Source organism: Ciconia boyciana, chromosome 3 (genome assembly GCF_034638445.1).
Source record: "Ciconia boyciana chromosome 3, ASM3463844v1, whole genome shotgun sequence".
Taxonomy (NCBI): domain Eukaryota; kingdom Metazoa; phylum Chordata; class Aves; order Ciconiiformes; family Ciconiidae; genus Ciconia; species Ciconia boyciana.
Genome location: NC_132936.1, coordinates 49,767,532 through 49,782,895, shown reverse-complemented (window position 1 = coordinate 49,782,895; position 15,364 = coordinate 49,767,532). Strand labels below are relative to the sequence as shown.

General features: G+C 37.3%; 1 protein-coding gene across 2 annotated transcripts in view; it reads right to left on the bottom strand.

The window, feature by feature from the left end:
- The window catches only part of LIN28B (lin-28 homolog B), an 86,119-nt gene extending 71,072 nt beyond the window's left edge, over positions 1-15,047 (bottom strand). Inside the window, exons 1-2 of one of the 2 annotated variants that reach the window (XM_072857871.1) lie at positions 14,896-15,047; positions 13,775-13,962 (exon numbers count right to left, since the gene is read on the bottom strand). In XM_072857871.1, coding sequence (XP_072713972.1) covers positions 13,775-13,962; positions 14,896-14,905 — 198 coding nt within the window. In that variant the 5' untranslated portion in view covers positions 14,906-15,047. The remainder of the gene's footprint in view (positions 1-13,774; positions 13,963-14,895) is intronic. The other variant, XM_072857872.1, reaches the window with a different exon arrangement.
- Between the last annotated feature and the right edge of the window lie 317 nt (positions 15,048-15,364).

Sequence of the window (15,364 nt, the reverse complement as noted above, 5' to 3'; positions counted from 1 at the left end):
CCGCTACAGTAAAAATATAAAACCCCACAGTCTTGCGCCTGTTTTGCCACTGGCATGAAAAAGCAAATTGAATCGTCTGTCTTTTCATCAGCCAATCAATTAATCCACATTTTATAAGTCTGTAACCGAGAACAAGATTTCGGATGTTTTGTTCACTGTAGTGGTAATGTTTTGCTGTTGTTTATGTTCACTGTGATGATCTTAGATAAAAACAGGCATAAGAACAACAACGAAAAAGTTTTGCACTTATTCCATTCATGCATGTATTAAATGAAGAGAGCTACTAACAGCGTTTATCCTACAGTCCCTTCATTACCAGAGCCGTCCAAGACAACTTTTATATTAGAAGCAACCCGCACTACTTTAATATTACCAACTGAACATACAATAAAGACAACATCTATACAAGAAAAATTATAGCTCGTTCCTTGCAAGACCAGAGGTTTTCCTCCATACATGCCAACTGTAGCACAGCAGAGAAGTCAATAGCCGACTGGCAAATCTTGTCGGCAAGCAGAAAAACTAAGACCCAGAATCTTTACTTTTGGTCCCTTCTAGATACTAATGATACTGATTTGCAGTGCACTGATCCAGAAGGGGACTGACAAATATAAGAAACACGGTGACAATTAGCATCAGTCTCTGCCATTCCTTTATGCAGCAGAATCCAAACTGACCTACATTGTTAAACGTATTTCCTGAAATAGGCATGAACACTGTAGAAGATGAAAACAAGGCTTGTATGCAAGTATTTAAGAGATCTTGTATTAATTCATAATGAATATTTCATCGTGGGTTTTTGCATAATATCTAAATTAATTTGCTAATTTAATTTCTTAATGCTTGAATGTAGCTTTTTAACAGTAACATTTTAATAGCAACATTGTTACCAGAAAGCTCTTTATAAAATTAGTCAAATTAATGGAAACTGAACATTTCAAAATCTGAACATCTGTTTTTGGCAAGAAAATATTTTGTCTAGTAAATGTGTCAAAATCATTTTACAATAATGTAATCAGTATTTTTCAACAAACCAGTTTTTCAAGGAAGCAAGGATTATTATCTTTCATATATATTTAGCATGTACCCTTATTTTTTGATAATTTATTTCCATACAGATTTAATAAAGAGAAATAATTTTGCTTTTTTTGTCCATCATCTTTAAATAATTGGCAATGAGATGTGAGTGTGCCCAGAAGAACAATGTGCTAGCAAGACATACAAATTCAGATTAACTTTGTTAAACTGTTGGAATTAAACAACAACAAAAAACCCCATACTAAACTTTCTACATGTTAACTTAAGTGGAGAAAGCCATAGATCAGTACACATTTTTATTCTCTTACATATTATCAGTAAATAATTATCTGCCAAGTTAGTCCTCTTTCAGACCTGAAATGCCAGGAATTTCAAACTTGTCCAGAAAATGGCAAAGCTATGCTTAAACTAACGAAGACCCTGGTGGAAATGAACACAGGAAGCCAATGGAGTATTTTCTGCCATATAAGATGTAAATAAAGAGGAGTCACATTTCTCTTTAAGGTACATGGTACAGCTGAATGCGCTGCAAGAAATTTAGATGAACATTCATATACGGTAAGTTCATACAAATAATACTGTTACATAATTAGTTTTGAGGGCATTTTAAAGGTTGTGAAGCACTCACAAACATAGTAAAAACAAGTACACTGAATGATAGTTCATACACACAAAACCTCCTTACATTTATTTAATCAAACTTTTCTAAGTACCTAAGCTCCCAAATGAAACTGTCAGAAAAAAATCCTTGAGAGAAATTGTGCATACCTATTGAAACTTCTTGACAACTATTTCACTGATTTCATCTGGCTCAACATTTCATCTCTTAGTAACATCTGCTCCTTAAAGTGTAGCTAAAATATACCATTACTTTTAAAAGGCATGTCAAATGGAGGGAGAAAACAGAAACTAAGCTAAGGTTTACCAGTTTTTAAGAATTTAACAAATAGATTATATTAATCATCCTAAAACCAGAAACACTACAACAAAATCAATCATTTTATGCCAATTACCTCAATACTTCTCAAGAGAATATAATATACTATAGGTGCATTTCATGACCTGTTGTGGTCAGTGCTGGCTTAGCTCCCTTGTAATGGACATACTATTAATAAAGAATAAATACTAAATTACATATGGATACAAGGAAAACAAATTAAAACTATAAAAGCATAGTATTGCTTTATATATAATTAAAAACAATTACTGATTCCCATATGAAAAATCTGTATTAATATGTAGGAGATCATAGGAAATGTTAAACATTGATTATACTATCAAATAATGAACACTAAAAATAATTAATCTTTGGCAAAAGGATAGCGCTTCAACTGTGGCCATTTTAACAGTCTAATCTTGGTCCACTTACAGTTGTCACCAGTTAAAGAAATGATCAACCAAGAAAGAAGTGCTATCTGTGTGAAGAAGATTAACAATAAACCCACATAAGCATGGAATGGGCTATCACTTTCCAATAAACTATCAATAAATGTCGGTTAAAAAAAAACCTACTATATTACAAAAATAAAATAATCTGCCATTTTAAAAAATACATAATTGCTTAATGAAAATAAATTAATTAAGATGAATGTAAAAATTATTTGGGGAAACCGAATTCACCAATTACATTATTAAACATAAAGAGATTTTGTTGCTCAAAGCAGACTGCAGATCAATTTTGAAAAGTATCTGCCGTCCTGCAAAAATGTTATGTAGTCATTAAATGCAAAGACATTATATAAAATGGAAAATGCATTTTTATTTTTTACAAAAGTCTTTGCTAATTTCTACTGAAGACAATGTAGGCATAGATCAAATTTAAAGGAACCTTCTCAACCAGAATGTTTTGAATTTAAATAATTTTAAACATTTTCAAATCTGGTAGATCAGATTTTAGAATGTTTAGTAGATTTTTTTTTAATTCCTGAGGAAAAGAAGGCATTGCTAAGAGGAGAATCTGATAACCTACTTTCTTAGTGTAGATAATAGACTGCAGTCCAGGAGAATGAAGCACTCCTTAGTGAAAGATGTGGTATTTACTGCTGCATTAAGTGTTCACAAAAGCATGAATTAACACTAACAAAATCCTATTCCAATTAGTCTAAGCAAAGATTTTATCTTCAGATGTAGTATATTTCTGCCTGAAAATCTTGAATATGATTTTCATCTTGACAACGCACCTTTAAAATCTTTTGCTCTCTTTTCATCTACAGTTCAATCCCACGGTCCTCTCCTTGTGACTGGTCCTTTAAAGTCAATGGTGACATGCAAAGTTCTCTATAAAGAAACTCTTCATTTCTGACAGTTTATTCATGCTTCACACCCAGATCAACCACCCTACAAGTAATATCTATAACAGTTATCACTAATTCCTGAAGCCAATTAAAAACACTTTTAAAAATTATTTTACTTTTATCTTTGTTTCTAGGTTGCAATAGTTTCTAAACCAGAATCACACACAATGAACAGGATGCCCTGCTCAATGTCCTGTTAGTTAAAATCAGCATGCATGCTACAGCCACACAGACCCCTATACAAGAAACCACGCATTACTTACAGGGTTAACTTCTGCCCTATGTTTCCCATCCATTAAACAGTTTTTGCAAAACATGCTACATGAAAACATTAAACAAATGTGATTTTGATTCATATAAAACAGCTATTACAAATGTAACATGCTTTCTTTAATTAGCACACACACACACACAAAAATCCCCAAAACCAAACAATGAAGCAGACAAACAAAGCAGGTTTGGCACAGCCAAATGAGAATTTAATCACTGTAGTGAAGAGCTATTAAGCACTGTGGCAAAATGGAAACTTTTTGACTAACTGCATTTACAAATGATTGAGGACCATTTTATGCCTCCAAATCTGTAAACTGTCCACCTCCTCCTGTCTGGACAGAGGGTTCAGCTACTTCCCCCTCCCCGTAAGTTAGTGCTCCCCTTTATATATAGGTAGGATCTCTACATCCTTAGCATAGGGGCCCAGGAAAAAGGCAGATCATGAAGGACTCTGCCAGGAGGATTCCCATCCTTCCCCTTGTGAACACAGATACACAATGCTGTAGTTACAAAGTTTTTCAGAAGTTTTCCCAATACCTACTGCATCCTGTTACCCCTGCTAGAAATCAAAGGCCCTGTACAGGTGGCCCCAACTGTCTCTAGATTACTGAATAGCTGTTCAAGATCCCAAGGCGCTTTCACTGCAAGGGTGAACTTTCAACATTCCCCTTCAACAGAACATGCCTGCACACCCATGGTGAGGGGTCTTTTTCACATTGGGAGCATTTCACATACTTCTACCACTCTTTCCTCCTTTGAGGGAATGATTTGGGACTGAGCAATTTTTCAACAGGAAGATAAAAAACCCCACAACATTATCAGCCCAAGAGCTTTGCATCAAAGCAGCCTAGCAGATTAGTGAATTTAGGTAAGACATTAAATATTATACATTCACAGTATAAAAAAAGTAGCATATTGTGAAAAGTATATACAAGTTACATAAATGTCAAGTTCGTGCATACACATCATACTAAGTTGTATCATTTTAAGTTAACTTTTAATTAAGCAGCACTGACCCAAACCCTAGTCTACTACTCTACATTTTAGGTACTGTACAGGGAACAAATCAGATCATAATACGGCCTTCAAGATTTTGAGCACAAAAAGCACAAAAACAAAAGGACATGAGCTACGTACTTCCAGTAAGAAAATTCAAGTAAGAGACTTAAAATCCACTCCTAATGCTGTCCAGTTTATTGAACAAGGTCACAGGTCTCATTTTACATGAGAAGATTCAGCAGAATTGGGCCCATCGGGTCTGTAATACCGACAAGAAAAGAAGGGATGTCATGGTTTTATTATGTTAAAGATAAATTTTTGTTTACTGTTGAAATAATTCTCAAATTTCCATTCACCTAATGTACTATTGCTTTTAATACCTGGGAGAGAGGGTAGCAAACAGGTCTGTGAATAATTCTTTGATCTTACTCCACTTTAGTGTCAACAATGGCTAATTCTCAAAATGTGCAATCTACCTGTCTTAGGCCAGGTAATTAAACAGGGTAAGATAGTAATATATATCTGCTACATACATGGAGTAGTTTGGGGTCTAATCCAAAGTCTACAGAAGTCAGCTTGGATCTGTTAGGTACATTCTAGATTAAAACTTCTATATATTTCTTGCATTTCCAATATAACGAGTCTAAGAATATTCAGAAATTACTACACATGGTCAGCAGAGACTTTTTAAAACCCCTTATTTCCACTAAGATTGTATTATTACAAATAGCCCATAAAACCAACCAAGATTTTGATTACTAGCTTGCAAAACACAGTTGTAAAATGAAATAAAACATTTTTAAAATTATAGCACACGTGCACTATTAAGAGATTTTAAAGACACCTGTACTTTGAAAAAGTACAGTTCATGCTTATTCTAGTCTACTTAAAGTACATAAGGGCTATCACTTTTACTCTCAATTTTAACCCGGGATTATTTTGGTGCATGTATTTATATGACCATAAACAAAGAAAGTTATAACACAAACGTTAAAGTAGCCTCAAGTGGCACTATAATAAAAGCAATCTAGAAAGAAAAATCCCTCAGCACTGCATACCTATAAATTACCATGACTAATTAGAAGAGGGCCTCTCTGGGAACAGATTATCTTTGATGGGAAAGCCACCATCAGCTATATTCATGAGAAGTACACACTTATGAATGTAATAACAACATTAGTGTTTTCTAACAGAGCATCATAAGATCTGTAGTAGTTATGGAATATTACTTCGATTTTGTAGACAAATTCATACACTCCAAATATTGATTATACATGCATTCACTCAGATTTTACCTGTTAAACAATTTTGACAGGTGAAAATGCTAACCTGTGATACTAACAAAACCAAAATAAAACTTTCAGCCTTCCTCCTTCCAAAAAATGTAATTCTAGCCCTAGATTAGAACTTTGGAACAGAAAGTATCTGTGTGATTTTCTTGGCTCCTGCATTGATAATAGAACAAGGATATTCTACATACTCTCAGACAAATAACTTTTCAAATGTATTGATGTATTTAATTTTCAAAATTATATGTATAGAATAATTAGGGGGCTATACTTTTCAGATTATCAACTAACTTCACTCAGCTCTAACCTATCTGCTAAAAAGATATATCCAAATTATTATGAACATGCCCTGTAAATATACTTACTTCTGTTCTGTAGAAGAAACACACATTATTGTCATGAATTGAAAATTCCTCCTAATTTTTTTGTTTTGTTTTATAAATACTGCAGTTTTAAAACAGCAATTCAATATATTTCAATGCCACAGCTTAATTGTAGTCAATAAAACAAGAAAAAAAGAAAAAAATAGAAACGTGTAAGATTGAACTGAAGTGTGACCCAAAAAGGATTCCTGAAACATTGCACTTCTAAGGAGAGCTCAGATGCTCGTACTCATTCCAATACCCACAAGTGCCCTTTTTCTTGAAGTCTTTCAAGTCTTTCTTTTCATGAAAACACTTTGGTTGTCTCTCCATCCCCAGCTGAAGGCAACAACAGTATTCTATTTTGCACCAGAGGAGACTGCAGTTCCATTCACATTTCTGAGACAGTAGCTTCCACCTCTCTTTCCTCCTATACCTTCACCTCACCCTGGCAGCTGCTTTTCTGCGTCTTTGGCCACCCTTCCATGGTGTCAACACTACCCACCCTTATTTGTGGGGATCATGGGGTTTCTCTGATATGAAAAATGATAAAAATCAGATATGAAAACCAAAATTTCCCCTGCTGGGTTTTCCATGCAGCTTCATGAGCACTTATGCTAGCCCAACAGGGAGAGTGCTGTAAAAGCTCTTGAAGCTTACTTAAGCAGCAGCACTGCTGCCGAATGTAAAAGTAAAATCTTGGCCACAGGACTCCCACCAAGAAGGGTGGCTGTAGGAGTTTCAACCTCCACCTGTTCACCACACTGTTACTGCAAAGCCAACTCAGCTGCTGGCAGAGCAGCTGCTGACCTGCTGCATGTTATAGCTTTTGCATGTTACGAAAAAAAATCAAAATCAGTGCCAGTTTTCCTTAATACAGCGGACTGTAAAACTTGCAGCAGTTTCCACAGCTGCTCCTCAAGCAGCTGAGCCATCTCTGGAGCAGGGATCTGGAATTCCCTCTAGCCATCTCCCAAGGAGTTAACCCCCCCTTTTAAGTCAGAACCAGCCAGAATAATCTGAGGAAAGGCCTGGACACCAATTTCTCCAACTAAATATGCTCGAGCAGTCAGAAGCACTTCCCCACCTTCCATGCAGAGGTGTTTATACTGATACTCTGCTGATGTGAAAGCAATTTAAGGATTCACTGCTTTCACCAGTGACATCCAGCAAGCAAAAGCTAGTCCAGACCTGTCCCAAGTACTGTCCCTTAGAAAGAGCTAAGTATCACATAATACCTTTCTATCAATCATGATAACTTTTTCAGCTGATTTAACAAAAGGGGAAAAAAAAGCACCCTTAAATACAGGGAATGAAAAATGTAAACAGTATGTCCTTATTTCTTTGTGTTTGTTTAAGAAACATCATAAATGGTTTCTACCCTCTGGTTTCTAGGTTCCTAGGATCTTACTTAAATTATACCTTTACAGTCACTTTTATACACCTTTGTAGAAACCAATGGGCCTAATTTTGCTTCTGTTGATAATTAGTGGGGAAAGATGACAGGCCTTTACTGAGATGGGTTACATAAGGAAGATGAATTAAACAGTATTTACATAGGAGTATACTTTGTAAAGAGTCTAAAACAAAACTGGATGGGTCCAGATATACTTACTACCTTAGTAATGTAGTTGCAAACCAGGACAAGCAACAATAACAACATTTTTCCCAATTTGACAATTCATTTCCTTTTAGCTCCAGTTCATATATCTGCTTTGATATCTTATGTTTGTGCCCCAGACAAAATATCCTCTTCCTTCCAGTATCCCAACCCCTGTGCACAACTTCCTCAGTCTTGGAGAAAAGGAGGATAGCATGCTCTGGAAAGGGTGTGCTTACTGCTCTGCCAAAGAGAGAAATCTCTCTTAAGACAAAATAGTTTCATTAGAGGCCTCTGTCTTTGGGCCGCTTGTGATTTTTGCTTGTCAACATTTAATGTTTAAACTTCTTCAGCAAAATCTGATCTGATTCAACACCACTGAGGTTTAATGGGACTTGCCATTCACTGAAATACTACATACATCTATAGATAAAAATGCACTGTAATGTTGGGTTTAGATGTAAATAGATGAAATCTGGAAGGCATTTCCACAGATGGCAGCTCTATAACTTAAATACCAAATGACAAGTTTCTTCAGACAACTATCTTAAACCATCAAGCTCTCAGTGAACTATTTTGCCATCTGTCTATGTGTCCATAGGTATAACTTGAAATGTAGGACTGGGCCTAATTAGTAGCCAAAATAAATAAATAAATACAAATTCCCAAACAAGGCTGTACCACTCCACACCACAAATCCATGGCCCCTTAATTTAAAGTCAATTTTCTCTGTATGCTCCAACACAACTGGTGAATGCCAAAGCTTGGCTCTGGATCTCCAACAACTACCCATTACAGATTCTACATGCGTTGAGGCTGCCGAGCAGACGTTGACACTCACATCTTTAGCGTAGGTCTGATCTCTGCTGGATTTCTGATACACATGCTCACTGCAGATGCACATTTACTCCCCATTCGCTTCCTTCCTCAGCTTCCCTCTCTAAATCCTGCTAGCCACTTTTGTTTTGATTAGGACTGGGCTTGCTGGTCCCCAGCAGAAGATGACAAGTTTGTAATAGCATACTCTGCACGGAGACTTCTGTACTTCAAAGGGGCACTGCTATATCACATTTAACAATAAGGAGCAATGTAATATTGATCCCACTTGCTTGCCCAGAACTTCCAGTTATCCTGAGCAATTAAGTAGCTTTTTACAGGCTCCTAATAATGCAGAAATGGAAAAGATATGCTAGATGAATGAATGTATCCTTGCAAAAGCACAGGATCACATGTCACAATATTAGAAAGTCAGCATTCAGTGTATCACACCGTGCCCAACTTGATCCTAGAAAAAGTAGTTCAACTGTGGCTAAATACTAGGAATTTAAAGAATAGGCATCTGATTCATCATCAAAAAGGATGGTCAGTCAAATTAAGGGAAAAGACTTTTCAGATGCTGCTTACATTTCTAATTTTCCATTTATTCTTCTGTTTACAATCATAACTGAATAGTCTCAGTAATTTTCCCTCCTTTTGTTACAGGTACTTGCAACAATAAGAGCAAAATGTATAATATACAAATGATAGCACAGTGCAGAAGGGCTCAATTAAAGAAAAAAGGCTCTCTTCCATTTTTATCAAATCTTGTAATAACAGTAACTTGCAGCAACAGTAAGAAAGTTCAGATTAAAGTGAAAAATTTCAAACCAACCATGTTCCTTTTAATGAGAAAACAAAATACACCAACTCCTGCATGCTGCTCCTCCCTTCCTTCCTCTCCCCATCTCATAAAAGAGGATCCCAAAGAAGGATCATGTTTAAGGTCCCAGTTTAGAAATCCTGTATCAATCCCTTAATGCGGTAAGAAGTTTGGACTACAGAGCCAGGTCCCAACAAACATCTTCTAAACTGAACAATCCATCTCATTCTGAAAGACCACATTACTCAGAAACAGAACATAAAATTATAATCCTTTATACTCACAAACATGTATTTAATTGCATCTATTTACATCCAGCACCCTACTCTTCATTATCACCTTTAACAACTGGGCTTCATGCTAAGCAAAGGAAAACAGACACGTTTCTAACATAGTCCATACAAAATGTTTGCAAAGAAGAACCCGCAGCATTTTTGCCTTACTGCCAGCATCCAAAAAAGTTGTGCATATCTAAGTTGTGTGTACAATTTTGAATATGCAAAAGAATTTTAACAAACATCATCCTTTTCTCTGATTTTATGAAAGCTTGAGCTCTTCTTAGCAATTAAGACCTTTTTTTCTTGGGCACCACAAAAGGTTTCGCTCACTTCACCTCTCCAGTCTGTTCTACCCTTTGACAAATAGATCTTTTTCTAAAATTTAACAAGACCTGTTCACACATAACTATGTGTAGCATTCACATCATAAAAGAGAAGCAAGCTATATTATTCATTCCATGCTAACCTATTAAAAGTCCAAGTGACAATACTGAGCCAAATTCAGTGAGGTGCACATTCCTTGGATTTAACAGAGTTACACAGCACTAACATTGCTCCTATTCATTTTTTTGTAAAAGAAACACAGTGGACTAGGCACATTGCTGCTTGGACATGGCTTCTCTTTGAAAAATTAAATAGTTTTTAGGACTTGTAATTTTTATATGACACTGAATGATTCAAACACATGACTTAAAGATATAAGCTGTATCAGAATAAAGCTAAAAAAGGGCAAGAGTGTAGATGTTTGTAAGTGTACTTACAGTAAATGTAAAGTACTATTTACATTGTACACACACACACAGATGCACATACATAATGGTGGACGTGTTTCTATATTAAATACCTTAAATAATGCATCTAGCTCTAGGTACCTCATTACCAGAAGGGTAACAACAACCCGAAGGTAGTTCAGAGAAGATCAATCGAAATGATTAGTGCTGAAGGAAGGAATTAAAAGGTAGAGTTAAAAACTCAATACTGCAGCAGTTTCATGAACAGAACTTTCATTGCGTGAAGGGGAAAAGAAGTCCAAACAAAAGCATCGTCCTCTAAAAATATATCAATATATACAATTAGCGAAGCACTGACTTTAGAAAAACATGACTATAATCTGCACACAACCAAGGGGAAACTCCAAGAAGAAAGCAAAATTTTTTATTGCAAGGTCGAAAGTCTAGGTATAATGAGCTTAAACTATTACAGGAATTTTGACTCGACATCCAATTAAGTTTTTGCTCATAGCAAGATCTCATAAACTGGGCATAACCTCACCAAGAAAAGGTGAGTAAGGCAGTAAAAATATTGTTGCAGGGTTCAAGCTAACTTTGACAGGATTTGGACTAAATAAGACAGAAGCTTCTTTCCTCTGCTTAGACTGTCCGATTCTATAAAATGATACGAGTAGCTACAAACATTGAGGAACAAGTGAATGCATGCAACACTATGTGCACGCACTTAAATAAACGAAGTGTTTTCCAAGCAGTTTTGAACAGCAATATTTTGTTTCAACAGATTAATAAACTAACATCTTTGCCTTGAAAAGGCCTTTTCACATGACTACATTTTTCAAATTAATGAAACTAATAGGAATTGGGTCCGGTCACTGTTCAGGCCAACAGACTGTTGTACAAGCAACACTGTTAAATAACATTACTGATTTAAAGACATTTTTATGTTCTGGCTGCTACTGTTACCGCTGGTCAGCTAACACAAAGCATTCTATATAGCAATATAGATTATCTAAAATGTACTCTGAAACAAAATAGATGCTGCTTCTCCCCATTACATTAAACAGAAAAATTCTACTTTTGACTGATGGAAAGAAGATTCAGGTCATCATGAAGTTTATGTATATCCTAGATTTCATCAGAAAGAAAAAGGTGAGAAATATATTTTCTTTGTCGTAAGAGCAATCCATTGCAGAATACTAATAAATTCACTCGGTTAGACATATATCTAAGTAATACTCCAAATGACTGAGGTGCACAGTTTATGTGCAATGAAACATGCTATTTTTCACTGCATTTTACACTGTGATATGTCTTAAAAACCTAAGGATATTGATAAATTGTAGATTATTGAAGTATAAACAAACATGTCTAACATTTCCTTCTTGTCCCCTCCTTTTAGGGGACATAACTGAACAGCGACTTCCAAATTTACCACATACTTTTTAATTATTTCCTATGATTACTTTCCATTATGGAACAGCACACCTTGTCTAGCATTACTTAAATGTATCACGTTATCATGCAGTTCAACACTTCTCTATTTCCACAGCTCTAAGAATATCTTTGTTTCCAAATGCGTTTAACAACACTGCTATGCTTCAAATGTTTGTCTTCTATTATTTGAGAAGCAAAAGGAACTACATGTATTAACACAAAATTAGATGCAGAAAAGGGGTTTTTATCTATAAAGTAAATTTATAGAATTGTAAAGAGCAATTTCACGCCTTAAAAAGCTACTAAGAAGGGAAGAAAGGGGGAAAAACAGGAGGAATACTGCTCCTTCTTTGATAAGTATTTCACTCATTCAGTTGTACAAAGAAAAAGCAGCAGCCAAGAGGGGGGCACCTCATATGCCAGTACAGAGCAGGAAGTGTAAGAATTTAATAAGGTCACTATCGGATTCTACACTTTGTACATAATTCCAAATGCAAACAGCTAATATTGACGTGCAGGTCCTTAGGTGTAGGGTATATGTAAGACAGCAAGATGAGAAATCCACTCCACCACCGCAAGGAGCAAGGCAACGTGCCACCGCAGCAGCACTCTTTCTAAGTTTCAGTCACCCTTCTATTAACTTAATGAAAGGTGTATTCTTTAAAAAAGCCGGATGGAAGTTACCACAAAATATGGCCGGGCCATCAAGTGGAACATTAAAAGGGAATCACTATATAATCATGGAACACCCCCCTGCACCGTCATTGCAAACGTCATAGAAAATGGACAACCACGTAAAAAGTTAAGATGCCTTTCTGCTTTCCTAACATGGCCCTAGCCAAACCCAAAATGGTCTCTTTACCTGATAGCGCTCTTCTGTTCTCTGATCACAGAGAAGACGGGTGAAATTCAAAATAGCGTTGTTGCAACTGGAGACTAACTGAAGGACCAGGGAAGGTCTATACACGCTCCTTCTTCGCAAACCACGCTACAGACCTTGGGAAAAGTTCCCTTAACTTTATCATTTTGCACGTATCTTGCATCTGAAACTCCTTTGCGTGAAGGCATTCATACCAGCTTCCACGTTCAAAATACGAACGCCGTTCACGCTGCTGGGCTTAAAAATAAAAACAACGGCCACACGGCCCTTCTCTCCCGAACAGCCTTAGAGAGACACTGCTTTTGGTCTGATTACTTAATCGTTACATTTTTTTTCCCTAGGAAGGAATATTTAAAAATCAACCAACCAAACCACATGCACGCTTCAGTGTATCACCACAGGGACGCTCTCAGGTCTGAATTACTGCAAAATAACACTATAATTATGTCTTAATTTCAGTAACTAATCTCAGATGAGCTTTTAAAAAGCAATTCGAGGTTTACAAGAAAAGCGTTTAAAATTGTATTCAAATGTTATCGGAATGAAAACCGACATTTATTTAACCTTTTCCGAGCTTAATTTTAATCAGTTTCCAAGGAAAGGCATATTTGCTCCTATCGGTCTGGTGACAAATGATAAACCTTGTTAAAAAGAAAAGTGTGGCATTTGAAAATAAATAAAAAGCCCAGGAGAAGTTTCTAACCAAGGAGGAAGATACGAAGAAACAACATTATCCCTTTGCACAAAGCTCCGGCCACAGAGACTAAGCACAATCTAACCACCTTATTTACTCAAATTGTACGATGCCAACAAAACCACTACCTACGGCAACTTTTTAGTTACAGATGTACCTAAATACCTAGGAAAAATAGGTTACTTCTCTTCACAAGAAACTGGAGTCCCACTGAGCTCAACCAAATGTGGCAGGCTGAGATGGAAGACAAAAATGGGTCTTACTTGGTGTACAAAGACATCAACTGGTGACTCCAAGGGGCTTCCCTCTCGGTTGCTCATGGAGATGAACCCGAATCCCATTCTCACATTGAACCATTTGCAATGGCCGGTTCCGTGCAAAACCTGGGATTCCTCCTCTTCTTCCTGCTCCGGCAACTTCCCGGGCTCCTCTCCACCTTTACTCGCCCCTGCTGAGGAAGAGGGAAAGGCCGGGGGGGTGGGGTGGGGGGGAAGGGGGGAGAAAACGAAGGGGGGGGGCAAGATGCAAAGCAAAGAGTTAAATTCTGGTAACATCCTTTTGCCACTGTATAAAGGAGTTACTACAGAAGAAACAGGAAAAAAGGGCGAACAAAACAAAAGCAAAAAGCAAACGGCGAAAAGAGCTTTTTCCCCCCTAAATCCTAAAATAAACAACCTTCTCCCCAAAATACGTAAAAAAATAAAATCACCGGAGGTTACAGAGAGGAAGCACTGCGTACGGAGGCTCTCCCTCTCTCTTTGCCCAGGGCAGCCCACGTTTCTGTACATACGTGTATTTTTCCATTTAACTCCATCTTTCAGCCACATTACAGCACGGAACGCGATACTTTACTTGAATATTGCTGGTTTAAGACCGATCCCATTTCTCAACAGAAATTCTCAGCCCAATTAGTCTCTCCTAGCAAGGCGCAGGACCGGGGGGCGAGGGGGGAGGCCGGCCGAGGAGGGGTGGAGGAGAGAGAATAAGCAAAATTGGGTGGATTGCACAACTGGCTATTGCACATGCAGCGCCGAAACCACTATTTTCCAACGTGTATCCATCCCTCCTTGGAATAAACTTTCGATTAAAGTTGGGACAGGTGTACAGCCGTTTTCTCATCCCACCACTGCAACTGTGCTTAATCAAACAGGAACAATTCAAACAATAGCCCCCTGAAAGCTTTTCAAGTTGTGAATCGGTGTGGGCGGTACGGAACAGTTTCTGAGCCGGGTAACAATGGGTTTGGAGAAAGCCCCCTTGCGCGAGCTGCTAAAAAAGGGTAATGCATAGTTGGGTTAAAAGGAGGGTGGGGGGAGAGGGGGGGAGAGAGGGAGAGAGCGAGCGAGCGAAAATCATAGTAAAACAATAGAAAAAGAAAATTAACCTTCGGCCATGTTGCCCCACGGGCCCTCTGCTCCAAACTCGTGAGATGAAAACTTTCCCTGTGGATCGAAGTGGTCTTCTGCATTAATCTAACATCCTGATTTTGAACGATCGCAAATTTAGCTCGCATGGTCTAATGTGCTTTCCCTCTTTTGATTTTTCCCCGTCTCTCTCGCTCCGTTTCTGGCCCCCTGCGCACACGTGACTTGGTCAATTACATGCTTTCTTGCTACTAATTTCACATCGGGTCCTTAAGGGGTTGGCAGGAGGCAGGAGTAGCCAATCGCCATTTCAACTAGGCTGACACACCGAAATAATTTATGAATGAACAAGAAATTTCCAACACGTCTTTTTTTCGACAGCTAATCTGCACGCGTCTTTACGGGAAATCGAGATGACGTATTATTCTGGGGTTTCTGCACTCCGTGCATGCACAAATACGTAGGAAGATCCGTGTGTTTCGAGATACA